The sequence below is a fragment of the Hippocampus zosterae genome, chromosome 19 (assembly GCF_025434085.1).
Source record: "Hippocampus zosterae strain Florida chromosome 19, ASM2543408v3, whole genome shotgun sequence".
In the NCBI taxonomy this organism is placed as follows: Eukaryota; Metazoa; Chordata; class Actinopteri; order Syngnathiformes; family Syngnathidae; genus Hippocampus; species Hippocampus zosterae.
In genome coordinates, this window is record NC_067469.1 from 11,008,592 (window position 1) to 11,024,584 (window position 15,993).

The following is a 15,993-nucleotide window of genomic DNA, read 5'->3' on the forward strand; positions in this document are numbered from 1 at the left end:
GGGAACAGAGTCTAGCCTTCTTCCATCTGTTCGCCCCCTTGCTTTGACATGATTACTGTGGACTTCAAAAAGCCCTCCGCCCAAACGGCCGACACCTTTGCGCACAGGCATTTGGGGGCGCTGAATACGCACCCAAACGTCTAGACATGCCCAAATTAAATGAAACTTTAAACATGATACCATTTTGCTCGTAGATTTCTCTATCAGTGTTTCATTGTGTGTTTAGTTTTACAGTCAACTCCAACTGCACTTATCTACTTTATCTATCCGGCGTTAGGTTTACATGCGAGTCCATTTGACAGTTACAGACTTGGAGAACGTGTTTTGGATTTTGTTTTTGCAGAGTACCTCTGCAAGTGTTTTTGTTCAGATATTTTGTCTAGTACATGCTGCTTCTCCGGCTTTTTGGGCCTACTACCATTCTGCACTTTATGACAGTAAAACTGCAATCAATCTTCAAAGTGAACATCTCTAGATCTGTCAACTTCAAGCTGCCGCTACAAATATTCAAACATACAGCATCCTGCCCAAATGTTTACTGTCCAAAATACTGTGGCGATCTTTCCAATAATTTATGAGGGTGAAAATTACTAAAGTGTTGTCTCTCCCCTACACCCACACACAAAAAAAAACCAATATTGTGGCACTTGGCATTGGGCGGGCAATCTCTTCTCCGGTGGTTTGTTGCAATACAAGCACCCGAATTAGCACAAAATTCAATGCAAGTGTTGTGACGTGCTCTTTCCGCAAATTGCAAACGGTCTTTACTTTCAGTAACACTGAAATGTTTGCAAGCTTTTTCTTTGTTCAGCGCTCCTAAAATAACTGAGAAATATCTAAAAACATTTTTATTCATTATGAGTGAATGCGCTCAGCTCATGTTTGAAGCTCCTACAGGGGTCATGAACATACAAAATTTTCATCTTTTTGACTCTCAGTACCACCATACTGGTTTTTCAATGAAAAAACAAGATGTGCTTTTATTGCGGTCTTCCATCTTTTATTTGAAATGGACCCCCCCCTCCCCAATCAGGGGCGGCAGCTAGCTGCAGGCTAGCAATTATCTTCAGGTTAAATTAAGTTCCCGTGAGGAACAAAACACCTCAGTTATGAACATAACTATTTCCAACATCCGTTTTAAACTCGTGTTGGAAATATAAAGACTCGGTAGTTTAGCAGAAATGGATGAATCGATCGGTTTTCAAAAACCATTCACTCCCATTCGATATTAGCCTCAACATAGCACGAGACGGAAACCGCATCGAAAATAATAATAATAATAATACATTTTATTTGAAAGCGCTTTTCATCACACTCAAATACGCTTTACAAGAGCTTAAAACACAGGATAAAAATGTGCATTTAAAACAAGCATACATAATTTACAAAAGCACATTTAGATGAACAAAAGAAAAATGGGTAAAAGAGATTAAAAGGTATTAAAAGCATAGCGAAACAAGTGAGTTTTTAGGGATGATTTGAAGGATTGGAGGTCAGTACAGTTGCGGATGTGTTGTGGTAGAGCGTTCCAGAGGGTGGGGGCAGCGACAGAGAAGGCTCGGTCCCCCCAGGTTTTGAGCTTGGTCACGGGGATGGCGAGGAGGTTTGTGTTTTGAGGAGCGGAGATTGTGGGAAGGTGTGTATTGGTAAAGAAGGTCGGAAAGATAGGAGGGGGCCTGATTGTGAAGGGCTTTGTAGGTGAGTAGGAGCAGTTTAAATTGAATACACTGGGGAACGGGGAGCCAGTTGAGGTTTTTAAGGACGGGGGTAATGTGATCATGAAAATGACGCGCACGTATCTGCCTGCTTTTCCCCTGAGCAAATTGGAAGTTGACACAGACAAGATTCATTTATGATGCTTTTCCAGCTTTATGATTCCAAATTAAACTGTTGTCACCTTTCCATCTGACTTACCAAAAATCCCAGGTAGCAGGTGTCAGGTTTAACAAATCCTTATCATAGCCTTTATGTTCTACCAAATACCTGGCAAAGCTCTCGTAGATCAGCTGCAAAAACAGAGAAATTATCACATTATTGAGATGAAAGTGTGATACAAGAACATGGGTATAGCACACATCACTTGCGAATTTTAGAAGCTGGCGGCTGTTATCTTGGATCTGAAAAAGTCTCAGTCAGATTCAATTTTTCTCCTGATTCCAAAGGAAAGTAACATAAGAAGCACAACCCAACAAATTCAGCTACTTCCTGATCAAAAAAGATAAGCAATATAAGCATGTGACGGCAGCACAGTGATCAGGTTGTTAAGCATTTTTCATTCGGGGTGCCACAACGCAACAATCGGCAATGGCTTTTGTCCTCTCATTCAATTAAATTGGACCCAGTTTGTGAAACAAGCCACTTTTCAAATTTGTGTTATTGGTTCAAAAACTTTTAATGCAGGCTACTGACTGTTTAACATGGGACCTCCTGGCAAATGACTTGCTGAACTTACACTCTCACTCTCTCTCTGAAAATAGGATCCAGTTAGCCGGTACTCTAAGCAGGTGAAGCAGTACAGAAAATGGATAGAAGGGTAACAAGCATGTATGGTGGCAAACAAAAGAGGAGAACAAAAACAAGTATAACTTAGCTACGGTAAAGCATAGTGGTGGAAGCGTCACAGTCTGGGGTGACATGAGTGTTGCCAAAATTGGGGAGCTATACTTCATTGAGTAAAGCGTAACTGCCAATACAATCAGAAACAGAGTATGATGTCTTTTACTGTTGCAAACTAGTTATAGTATTCCAACATGACGACCCCAAACAAGGGCCACTGCCTTGCTCAAGAAGCTGAGGGTAAAGGTGATGAACTGGCAATGTAGGTAAACAGACTTACACCCAGTTGACCACTTGTGAGTGTGTCTAAGGAGGGGGGAAGTATGGAGGGTAGGGATGGGGGCAAACAACAAATGTATTGGAAAACAATGGTCACCCCACAAAACACTGACACTCTTGGGACCAATGTGTACATTTGCATGTAGGGGTGTACTCACTTTTGTTGCCAACTGTTAAGACAATCAATGTGCTGAGTTCATTTGAAGGGACAGTAAATTGACACGTTTACAAACTGAACACTATTTAGTGTTGTAGGAAAGAGTAAATTGTAAATGGATATTCCAAAATAAAATATTTACCAAAACGTGAAGCGAGATACTGCAACGTGCATGTCAAACCACGCACACACACAAGAAACCCCACCAAATACATACAGTACAATACAACTTACAACACCGAAAAGACGCGATGTGCACATTAAAGTCAAGCTAAAATAATGTATGCATTAAACGTTTCAATAATGTATGCATCTCAATTCGATCGTGCCCACACGTTTTCCAATTTGTCGATATAAACGTAAGGACGCGCCGATTTTGGAATATTCATTTGTAAACAATAAACTTTAAACACATCCGATGCACGTGTATTATGCATACATCTGACTGGTAATCCTTAATCGTTCACTGCCCTGGACTACAATATGTGGAGTAGTTATCCACGATGCTCCGCGGCGTCACGTATTGCAGCTAGCAGTGAGTTTACCATACTCACCTTGGAGGTCTCCTTCAGATGGTATCGGCAAAGCGTATGGTCTAAATCGAAACCGACAACATCGCTGTCCAGCAATCTGAAAAATTCGGTCATCGTAGCTGAAGCTGTAAAACCCTCTGAAAATGTGTTGTGGGATAGGTCACAATGAACACCGTGACATGTACTGGGCCACACAATAAGACTCGGGATTCAAGCGTTACTGACCGTGAAAATGATACTGCTGTCTTTAAGCAAACTACACTGCTATGGTCAACAGGACAGTAGCACCGCCTGGTTGACTACATCCAAAACGATAATATTTCTGTTCCACAACCATTGGAGTCAACAGCTCATACGTGAGCGCCTCACCTCTTCTTCATCTTCAAAGATACACGGTAGGTGGTGGCTATGAACCAGCATATTACTGCCACCTTTCGGTTAGGAGCTGTTGAAGCCCGCCAAGCGACGTTCTGACGTGGCGGCCATCTTGGCCTACACCTTGGTGGGGGCAAAAACCATCAAAGTCAAGGCCCGGGGGCCAGATTCGGCCCGCCACATCATTTTATGTGGCCCGCGAAAGCAAATCGTATGTGTCAACTTCCATGACCCTTGTTTAAATCTGTACTGAAATCTCAAATTGTCAAAAGTAATAAATATCTGTGACATTTTGCGATTGGCTGGCAACCAATTCGGGGTGTCCCCCACCTACTGCCCGAAGATAGGTGTCACGTCTAGTGATGTGTCGTTCGCGAACGAGGCGGCTCCGAGAGCCGGCTCTTTTGAAGTGAACGATGGGAGTCGGCTCCCACCTCATTGGGAGCCGGCTCCTCATTGGGGAGCCGGAAGGGGAGGGTTACGCACGCACGCACGCATACACACACACACACACACACACACACACACACACACACACACGCGCGCGCTGCAGTTTAGAAAAGGGGGAGGGGTTAGAGAAGAGACACAGCAGCACACTGAGCAGCACGCGAACAAGACAAACGAGGAGACGAGAGAGCTAGTTAGTGAAAAAAACAACACGGTGGAAATAGGAAAGGTGAGAAAATGGATAGGAAACGCAGTGAAATGTGGACTCATTTCAATTTAATTGATAGTTCAAAGGCAGTGTGTAGGGTGCAAGGACACATCCCTGTTTGACCCCCACAGCCACTGGGAAAGGGTCAGGCTTTTCACTTCCACACACCACACCACACCACACCACCCGGCCTTGCATACCATGGTGAAGAGCCTTTAACACCGCAACAAATTTTGGGGGGCAACCAATGCGTCCCAGCACACCCCATACGAGCTCCCTGCAGATTGTATCGAAAGCCTTAGCTAGATCTATGAAGGCGATGTAGAGGTTCCGATGTTGTTCTCTACATTTTTCTTGTAGCTGGCGCAAGACGAAGATCATGTCTGCAGTGCAGCGGTCTCTGTGAAAGCCGCACTGTGATTCGGGGAGCACGTCATCGACTATGGTGGAAAGAAGTCTGAAGAGCATAATGCGGGCAAGGACTTTCCCTGCCGTTGCCAGTAGAGAGATGCCCCTGCTATTTCCGCATGCTGCTTTGTCGCCTTTCCGCTTATATATATAGATGATGTTAGAATCTTTCCAAGCTTGTGGCACGTCTTCCCCCTCCCAACATTCCCGCAGGAAACCGTGGATATCGTCCAGGAGGGCTTGCCCGCCAAACTTCAATAGCTCGGCAGGAATCCCGTCTGGACCAGAGGCTTTGTTGTTCTTCAGGCCATGGAGAGCAGATTTTGTTTCTTCCAGCGTTGGTGGTGTGCTTAGTTCTTCTCTCTGCGGGAGGGGAGGGATATCGTCGAGAATCGTGGGATCAGATGGGTTGATCCTGTTTAAGAGTTCCCGAGAGTACTCAGCCCACCTTGCGAGTATAGAAGGGCGGTCAGTGAGTAGTTGATCGCCGTTGGCTGATCGCACGGGGCTTACAGAACCCTTTATTGGGCCGCAGACAGCTTTCAGACCGTCATAGAATTGGTGAAGCTGATTTTGGTCGGCGTGCTGTTGTAGCTGATTTGCGTAGGAGGTCCACTAGGTGTTCTCCAGCGTTCTTAATTGCCGCTGGGCCTCTGCGCGTTGCGTGTGGAAATTATTCCATGCCTGCAGGGAACCCGAACGCAATGCATGGTCGTGTGCTTCGTTTTTCTTCTTTAAGAGATTCTTGATGGAAGTGTTGTTCTCGCAGAAACAGTCGCGATGTTTGCGACTAGTTACGCCAAGAACCTCTCGTGCTGTTGTGAGGATCCCTTTGCTGGTGTTCTCCCATCTTTCGGAGAGGCTCTGGTCTTCGTTTGATGCTGGGTCACTGCTGTTGTCTCGTTGTTGGAGCCATTGAGCAATAGCTCCCTGATACTTGTTTCTGTACCCTGGGTCGAAGATCTTGTTGATGTTTATTGTTGGTACAGCTGGAGTTCTTCTTGCCGGTGGACGGACGCGGATGCGTAGTGAGCTCACAACCAGCCGATGGTCAGTGGATGCTTCCACTCCACGCATGACACGCGTGAGGGAGACAAATTTCCGGTCCACTTGACGGACGATGACATAGTCAAGCAGATGCCAGTGACGGGAACGAGGATGCATCCAGGTGGTCTTGTGCATGTCACGGAGCTGGAACATGGTGTTTGTTATTGCTAGCTCATGCTCCGTGCATAAAGTTAGTAGGCGTGCTCCGTTTGGGTTGCATGAACCGATACCGTGTTTGCCGATGACTCTGTTCCAGGTCATCCAGTCTCTGCCAACTCTGGCGTTGAAATCCCCGAGTAGGAGGATGGAGTCCCTCGAGTCGATGTTACTCAGCTGTTGGCTCAGCAGTAGATAAAAAGCGTCCTTGGAAGCCTCGTCGGATGTGAGGGTCGGGGCGTATACACTAAGGAGGGTGACAAAGCGTCCGTGGGCCAGTGGAATTCGCCATTTCATAAGGCGTTCGGAGACACCGATTGGAGACGTTGGGATTGATCTTAGTAGGCTCTGCTTCACAGCAAAGCCGACCCCATATAGTCTTCTGTTGTCATTGGGGAGACCCTTCCAGAAGAAGGTGTAGCCACCTCCAGGCTCCGACAGAGAGCCTTCCTCATGGAAGCGGGTCTCACTCAGAGCCGCGATGTCAATGTTATACCGGCGCAGTTCTTCTGCTACCAGTGCGGTTTTTCTGGAGGGTCGATCTTCGTTGTCCAGGAGCGTACGTACGTTCCAGGTTGCTACCTTGAGAGAGATATGTGAACTTTTCCTGTTGTTGCGGCCGCTAAAAAGGGGACTCCCGACGGGTGCGGCTACCCGTCCGGGGTTTAGTCTTGGGGCAGACATTTTTCTAGGTCACATTTTCTAGACCCTTCCTCGGAGTGAGGGAGGCAGTGCGGACCCTGAAAAGGGCTGCCTCGTCACTCGGATGCTCACCGGAGAGCGCCGCTGCCCCATTTTTCCAGCAACTCAACGACGCCGACCCGAGCCGCCCACGTGCAGGGGGTGTGCTGAAGGCTTCCAGTCTGTCATAACCTGCCCCCGTCGCCCACCTTCCCCGTCGCCGCAGGACTTTGTCAATGTTGTGATGAAGCGGGGTGAAGGGGAGGGGTGCAAATGGTGTTCAATGATGTTTTACGTGGAAGGGGCCTGAACAATGCCCAGTCCACGACTTGACCTCACTACCCTTGAGTCAGCGGCAAGGAAGAGTCCAAGACGGCTGAGGGCTGTGTGGTTGCAGTGAGCTGCCGGGTCTGCAGTCTGTCGCAGTCCGCTTCAGGAGGCCAGCCCACCTGGCCCGTTGATTTTCTGTTCGGGTTTTCTCCCTTAGCCTTTCACATTTAGTGTACCCACAAGGCAGCGGGACCAGTTTGACCCATACCTGGGGGAGGGATTGGTGAATAATCGGGACGTATCCACATCCGTGGGCCCAGCACTCAACACCTCTGGGGCTCCCTCCTGCTCCGAGATCCCTAGCTGATCAGCTGGCATGTTGCCATTACCGTGGTGCACCTCTGGGAGGTTACGCTAGGGTCTTGTCGGGGGAGAGGCTATAGTCTTGCGCATCACCTCGACCTGTGTGATTGTCACACCGCACCACTGCCTTTATTAAGAGGCTCCGGCAGTCCACTCACTGCCGGAGAATTCCATGCTGTGCCATTGTTCTCTCGCGCTATTTCCTCGATTGCAGACTACTCGTTGCGTTCTTGCCTTGCGGCCATCACTCTTGTTATTCGCGTTAGTCTCTAAATTGTATACATATATATATTACCTAAACAATACTTCCTCGCACTTAGTTTTTTTCAGCGGGCGTTTTCGGTTGTTTCCTTATTTCCTGGTCCTTATTTGACCAGCGCTTTTTGTTACCGTTTCCCTGTCGGGCTTAAAGACTCTTTTGTTTTTCTGACAAGATCTTTCCGTGTCTGCTTTACTGGGAATCCACCCCTTTATTTTGTTCTGTACGAGGCGATCTGTTCATCGCCTCGGGCAGAACGTGACAATAGGTGGGATAGGTTCCAGCACCCCTGTAACCCTAGTGAGGATGAAGCGGTTCGGAAGATGAATGCATGAATGAATTTTGCAATAACTTTGTGACCCGGTTAACACTCACTTGAACAATAATTGAACAAATACTTGACTGATTTCAAAACTAGCTAGCCATTGTTTTGTGTGTGTGTGTGTCTGTACAAGTAATAATACAATGATTAAACATTTATTCGGTTTCACTGTCCTAACGGCCCTCCGAGGGAAGACATAATTCCAAAGTGGCCCGTGACTAAAATTAGTTTAACACCCCTGATCAAAGGCAATGCATGAACATTGAAAATAAACCACAAGTTTCTAATTTTTTAACGTGTGTATGTGTCTGTGTGTGTGTGTATATATATATATATATATAGCTGATGAGCCTCCGGGCGGCTCATCAGCTAGTTCCTTCGGCCCACAAAAGTGTTGTTGCTTGGTTCAACTTTTTGTTCATCTTCATTGCTTATCGCGAAAATAAAGAGATGTTTAGCTCTACTAAATAACTAACAATTTCATTGCAATGCTTGTGGGTAGACAACATTTTTTCGCTAAGATGCCCGCACGATCATAGTGAGCCACTGCCTGAGCGGCGCGATGGCGGCGCGCAGCGGCGCGGTGAAGTAGGTACGTTTTGAAAAGGGACAGACGGAAGGACAGACCGCGTGCGGGACGACGCGCAATATATATATATATATATATATATATATATATATATATATATATATATATATATATATATATATATATATATATATATATTTTTTTTGCCTGTCCATATGTGAACACGAGAAAACTAAGATCCTGATGTAAGGTATGACATGCAATTGTTATTTTGTGAACACATTCATCCATTGTACAATTTAGAAGATTGTAAAAATCATTCAGTAATGCTCAAAATCAAATTTAATGAACGCAATTCACAGTAGGTAAAAACTTACGTTGTAGACAATGCTTCCAATGATGACCAGAAGATAGCGCCAAAATCCACAAGGAAAAGGCCCGGAGAACGATCTGAAGCAACAAATCGGTTTGATAACAACGCTTTCCCAAGTGCCAGCGAAACTGATTAAAATACATTATTTTAATTTTTATTGTTATTATTTTTAATATGAATGCATTTTCTAAACTCGTGATTGACTGTCCAATCAAATGAGAACGTTCTATAACTGTTACTGTACAGTTTTAGAAAAGGAGCAAGATGCAGACCAGCCATAATCGGATCAGACAACAAAAATAAAAGTCTTAGCATTCCATATAAAATCCAAAAAAATGACCATTTCTGCAAGACAACAATAGATGGGAACAGACGACAGTCCATCTTAAACAGGTTGAGTGACAGGGAAGCGTCCAAGATCGTGCATATCCAGGCGTTCCGCTGTGGTTCAACCACTTAATCATCCGCATAAGTGGTTAGAGCCTCTCTGATTGCAAAAGCAGAGAAGTTGAAGGAGACCAAACTGCGGACATGGAAGAATTGAATTTAAAGTCACATTCCTCCTCTTGTCCACTTTAACCTGTGAAAATCGTAAAGGAATCTGCACATTATTTTGAATTAATTGTTATTCAGACAGATACGCAGCTTGACATCGCAGTGTGAGTGGGCGCCAATTTCAGATGAACGGGTCCTCAACAAACCCGGAGGTCGGCTTGGTGAAATTTCCACGTCACAGTGGGAAGTGCGCTTGCTAAGGTTCCGCTTCAAGAGCGTCACTGTCAGATAGCGAGCTGCATGACCAGTTCCAGTTCCTTGGTGAAATGTCAAAGTTGGACTTATTTTGCGTGACCCTAGTGAGGATATTCGGTGCAGATAATTTGCTATCTTCTTGAGTTATCAAAAAACAACAACAACAAAAAACAGCATGACAGAAACTGCACGTAAGCTGCTCGTATCCTCATTCTCTTTAAGTCAGCCATGGATAAGCAAATCGTTTTGTGATATTTTAAGAGGTGAAAGTGGGCCTAATTAGATCTCCACATACATTTTCAGAGGGGTGCGTCGGAGCAGGGAAAAATATAACTGACTGGATAAGAGCTCCCGAAGACTGGACTTGCAGACCCCTGATTTACAATGATTATGAGCTCAGCACTGTCACATGTTGGTCTAGCCTCTAGCGGCTCCGTTCTGACACCAGCTGCACTTGGAGTCGTTTTTCTGGCCATAAGAGTGACCAAATACAACGCAGAGAAAAACATATTTGTCCCCTTCCTGATTACTGTGTTCTTTGCATATTTATCACACACAAGGACTTCAGTTCATCAAACCAATTTTAAGATCACACAGGGACAACCCAAGGAACTACAAATTGCAGTTTTCAAATGACAATTCAGTTTATTAAGGCACAAAAAAATACCCCGGGCCTTTCTGACCCTCTGTGAAAAAGTTATCGCCCCCTAGTTAAATCACAAAGTAACTGTGACTAATGACAATTTTGGAAAAGCTGAGTTCAATTTTACAGGCAACACCCTAGCTCCACAATTGTTGAATTAAGAAATCACATGAATAGAATCTGTCAGACAAAGTGAACTAGGCTACAAAACCTCAAGAAATAAATGATCCGAAGAAATTCAAGAAGAAATTAGAAAAAAACCTATTTAAATCTATGAGTCTGGAAAAAGTTAAGATTAAGATATCTTTTATTTGTCCCGGATGTTATTAATGGGGAAATTTACAGCCAGAGTTCAGAAAGGGAAACACTGGGTAGGGAAAGAGGGGGGGGGGGGAAACACGCTCGAACTATCCTCTTCTGAGGATAATTTAAGTCCAGGATAAAAAAAAGACGCTAGCACATAAATAAGCATATGACAGTTACAACAAGTCACAAGATGGATGGGAAGGGTGGGGGGGGGGGGCGACCGCGACGCAGCTTATCTGACCAGCTGCACGGTCACCGAGCGCTCTGCAGATAATTCTATGTCGCGGGGGAAAAAGAATGGAGCGATGAAGGCGGTGATGATAAGGATGTGTATGCGCGTGTGATTGTCTGTGTATGTGTATGCGTGAACAGGTCATGGCTGCTTCGTCGAGGTCTGCTCATCATGAAGACAGTCCCGGCTTATCAGTCCATGGCCGAGAAGGAGGGGGGTGATGGTGGGGGCACTAGCATCCGTGCATACATTCCATCCAGGAGAAAGGGGTCCAAATAGCATTGTTTGTTTTGGAGGGAAGCCCGCCAACAATTTCAGGTGGCCTTGAGTCCGTGGCTGTATCCCTTCACTGGCGCTGATCAGCCAAATCCTCAATTCCTTTTCGAAGCGAGAATTACAAGTTCTCCATGTTGTTGTCGATTGTATGAACACGCTCCAGAACCGCAATTGCGGTTGAGCTCAGTCACCGCTTGAGTCTGAGTGCTGGACATTCGCGCTAGACCATCGAGAATGACCGGCAGCTTCTTCGCTTCCAATAAAGCTGCTCCCGTCGGTTGGATTTTGCGATAGAACAGGAAACTGCTAACACCAAATTGCAGCATATCTGCTATTAGACGGCCGATAATGTAGATGTCTTCCTCCTCCTCAACGGACAGTATTGACAGGCACACAATCCTCCGCCTGTCAATACTGTCCGCACCCGAAAAATAAAATAAAAGCCTTCTATAAAACTTACAATGAAAGGAAACAAATGTTTGTGTGTAGGAGACTGCACTGTCTCTGAACACACAATCCTCCGCCCTCTCCGTGAGCCGTCACCTTACCCTGGTGGAGGGGTTTGTGTGTCCCAATGATCCTAGGAGCTAAGTTGTCTGGGGCTTTATGCCCCTGGCAGGGTCACCCATGGCAAACAGGTCCTAGGTGAGGGACCAGACAAAGCACGGCTCACAAAGCCCCTTAATGACAAATAAAATCGATGGTATCCAGTTTCCCTTGCCCGGACGCGGGTCACCGGGGCCCCCCTCTGGAGCCAGGCCTGGAGGTGGGGCTCGTTGGCGAGCGCCTGGTGGCCGGGCCTACACCCATGGGGCCCGGCCGGGCTCAGCCCGAAGAGGCAACGTGGGTCCCCCTTCTCATGGTCTCACCACCCGTGGGAGGGGTCAAAGGGGTCGGGTGCAATGCGAGCTGGGCGGCAGCCAAAGGCGGGGACCCTGGCGGTCCGATCCTCGGCTGCAGAAGCTAGCTCTTGGGACATGGAATGTCACCTCTCTGGCAGGGAAGGAGCCCGAACTGGTGTGTGAGGCAGAGAAGTTCCGACTGGATATAGTCGGACTTGCCTCCACACACAGCCTAGGTTCTGGTACCAGTCCTCTCGAGAGGGGTTGGACTCTCTTTCACTCTGGAGTTGCTCACGGTGAGAGGCGCAGAGCAGGTGTGGGCATACTTATTGCCCCCCGGCTCAGTGCCTGTACATTGGGGTTCACACCGGTGGACGAGAGGGTTGCATCCCTCCGCCTGCGGGTGGGGGGACGGGTCCTGACTGTTGTTTGTGCATATGCACCAAACAGCAGCTCAGCATACCCACCCTTTTTGGAGTCCTTGGAGGGTGTGCTGGAGAGTACTCCTGCTGGGGACTCCCTTGTTCTACTGGGGGACTTCAATGCTCACGTCGGCAATGACAGTGAGACCTGGAGGGGCGTGATTGGGAGGAACGGCCCCCCCGATCAGAACTCGAGTGGTGTTTTGTTATTGGACTTCTGTGCTCGTCACGGACTGTCCATAACGAACACCTTGTTCAAACATAAGGGTGTCCACGTGTGCACTTGGCACCAGGACACCCTAGGCCATAGTTCGATGATCGACCTTGTGGTCGTGTCATCGGATTTGCGGCCGCATGTTCTGGACACTCGGGTGAAGAGAGGGGCGGAGCTGTCAACTGATCACCACCTGGTGGTGAGTAGGCTCCGATGGTGGGGGAAGATGCCGGTCCGTCCTGGCAGACCCAAACGTATTGTGAGGGTTTGTTGGGAGCGTCTGGCGGAATCCCCTGTCAGAAGGAGTTTCAACTCCCACCTCCGACAGAGCTTTTCCCATGTTCCGGGGGAGACGGGGGACATTGAGTCCGAGTGGACCATGTTCCGTGCCTCTATTGTTGAGGCGGCCAATCTGAGTTGTGGCCGTAAGGTGGTTGGTGCCTGTCGTGGCGGCAACCCTCGTACTCGCTGGTGGACACCAGCAGTAAGGGATGCCGTCAAGCTGAAGAAGGAGTCCTATCGAGCCTTTATGGCCTGTGGGACCCCAGAGGCAGCTGACGGGTACCGACTGGCCAAGCGGAACGCAGCTTCGGTGGTCGCCGAGGCAAAAACCCGAGCATGGGAAGAGTTCGGTGAGGCCATGGAAGCCGACTTCCGGACGGCTTCGAGGAAATTCTGGTTCACCATCCGACGTCTCAGGAGGGGGAAGCAGTGCACCACGAACACTGTGTACAGTGGGGATGGGGCGCTGCTGACTTCGACTCGGGACGTTGTGAACCGGTGGGCAGAGTACTTCGAAGACCTCCTCAACTCCACCAACATGCCTTCCTTGGAGGAAGCAGAGCCTGGGGACTCTGAGGTGGGCTCTCCTATCTCTGTGGTTGAAGTCACCGATGTGGTTAAAAAGCTCCTCGGTGGCAAGGCCCCAGGGGTGGATGAGATCCGCCCAGAGTTCCTCAAGGTTCTGGATGTTGTGGGGCTGTCCTGGTTGACACGCCTCTGCAACATCGCGTGGTCAACGGGGCGAGTGCCTCTGGATTGGCAGACCGGGGTGGTAGTCCCTCTTTTTAAAAAGGGGGACCGGAGGGTGTGTTCCAACTACAGAGGGATCACACTCCTCAGCCTCCCTGGTAAGGTCTATTCAGGGGTGCTGGAGAGGAGGGTCCGTCAGGAAGTCGAGCCTCAGATTGAGGAGGAGCAGTGTGGTTTTCGTCCCGGCCGTGGAACAGTGGACCAGCTCTACACCCTTAGCAGGGTTCTCGAGGATATGTGGGAATTCGCCCAACCAGTCTACATGTGTTTTGTGGACTTGGAGAAGGCGTTTGACCGTGTCCCTCGGGGAGTTCTGTGGGGGGTGCTTCGTGAGTATGGAGTACCGAACCCCCTGATACGGGCTGTTCGGTCACTATACCACCGATGTCAGAGTTTGGTTCGCATTGCCGGCAGTAAGTCGGAATCGTTTCCAGTGAGGGTAGGACTCCGCCAAGGCTGCCCTTTGTCACCGATTCTGTTCATAACCTTCATGGACAGAATCTCTAGGCGCAGCCGAAGCGTTGAGGGGGTCCGTTTTGGTGGCCTCAGTATTGCATCCCTGCTTTTTGCAGATGATGTGGTGCTGTTGGCTCCTTCAAACAGGGCTCTCCAACTCTCACTGGAGCGTTTCGCAGCCGAGTGTGAAGCGGTTGGGATGAAAATCAGCACCTCCAAATCTGAAACCATGGTCCTCAGTCGGAAAAGGGTGGAGTGCCCCCTCCAGGTCGGGGGGGAGATCTTGCCCCAAGTGGAGGAGTTTAAGTATCTTGGGGTCTTGTTCATGAGTGAGGGCAGGAGGGAGCAAGAGATCGACAGGCGGATCGGTGCAGCGTCTGCTGTGATGCGGACGTTGTATCGGTCTGTCGTGGTGAAGAAGGAGCTGAGCCAAAGGGCGAAGCTCTCAATTTACCGGTCGATCTACGTTCCAACCCTCATCTACGGTCACGAGCTATGGGTCGTGACCGAAAGAACGAGATCCCGGATACAAGCGGCCGAAATGAGTTTTCTCCGCAGGGTGTCCGGGCTCTCCCTTAGAGATAAGGTGAGAAGCTCGGTCATCCGGGAGGGGCTCCGAGTCGAGCCGCTTCTCCTCCACATCGAGAGGAGCCAGATGAGGTGGCTTGGGCATCTGATTCGGATGCCTCCTGAACGCCTCCCTGGTGAGGTGTTCCGGGCATGTCCCACCTGGGAAGACCCAGGACACGCTGGAGAGACTATGTCACCCAGCTGGCCTGGGACCGCCTCGGGATCTCCCGGGGAGAGCTGGAAGAAGTAGCTAGGGAGAGGGAAGTCTGGGCTTCCCTGCTAAAGCTGTTGCCCCCGCGACCCGGCCCCGGATAAGCGGTAGAAGATGGATGGATGGATGGATGGACAATCCTCCGCTTCAACACATGGACAGTGGCAAACATTCCCAGGAGGTGGTGACCAACTAAAATTACTCCAACCTCCTGGAGATGACTCATCTGCAACTGCCTAAGTCTGCAATGAATGTGTGCTAGGTCGGGAGATGTATGAAGAATTGACAAATTCTTGGAAATACGAAATTGATTGAAAAGAAAATCCTTTTCTATCCTATCCTGCCTGGAAGAAATCAAATCCTGGATAGCACAAAATTTCTTGGATTTCGATGAAGACAGAAGTGATACTGTCTGGTCCCAGTGGCCCTTGCACATCCCATCCTGTAGACTTGGGCTGTCTCCTTAAGTCAACAGTCTCAAACTTGGGTCTTAAGCTGGACAGTGATTTAAACTTGACCGGCAAATTGGTGCCCATGTTAAATGCAGCTTCTTTCATCTTAGACAGCTGGCTAAAGTAAAACCTCTCTTTTCTCATGAGCATCTTGTGACAGTAATTCACGCCTTTGTCACATCCCGGCTCGATTGCTGCAATGCACTTTACTTTGGAGTCAGCCAATCCTCCATCAAGCGTCTCCAGCTGGTCCAGAATGCTGCTGCTCGCCTCTTGACTGGTACTCAAAAGAGGGAGCATATAACTCCTACTCTGGCATCCCTTCACTGGTTCCCTATACATTTTAGAGTTATTTTCATGATCTTTTTATTTGTTTTCAACTCTTTAAATGACCTTGCGCCACCTTACCTCTCTGAGCTCATTCGCCCCTACACACCTGCGGACCAGACATTATCAGAAGTACCAAGAACTAAATGGGGGCTCAGAGGGGATCCAGCATTTTCCGTTGGTGGTCCGTCTCTCTGGAATGACCTCACACTGAACATTCAGCAAGCCCCTTCACTGCCCATCTTTAAAACCTGCCTCTAAACTCACTTGTATTCTTTGGCATTTGACTCGGCATGA

The 15,993-nt window shown here is 48.2% G+C and overlaps 1 protein-coding gene across 1 annotated transcript in view; it reads right to left on the bottom strand.

Annotated features, from left to right (window-relative positions):
• The window catches only part of nt5dc1 (5'-nucleotidase domain containing 1), a 38,481-nt gene extending 34,557 nt beyond the window's left edge, over positions 1–3,924 (bottom strand). The window contains exons 1-3 of the mRNA XM_052052170.1: positions 3,751–3,924; positions 3,547–3,662; positions 1,915–2,006 (exon numbers count right to left, since the gene is read on the bottom strand). Coding sequence (XP_051908130.1) covers positions 1,915–2,006; positions 3,547–3,639 — 185 coding nt within the window. The 5' untranslated portion in view covers positions 3,640–3,662; positions 3,751–3,924. The remainder of the gene's footprint in view (positions 1–1,914; positions 2,007–3,546; positions 3,663–3,750) is intronic.
• Between the last annotated feature and the right edge of the window lie 12,069 nt (positions 3,925–15,993).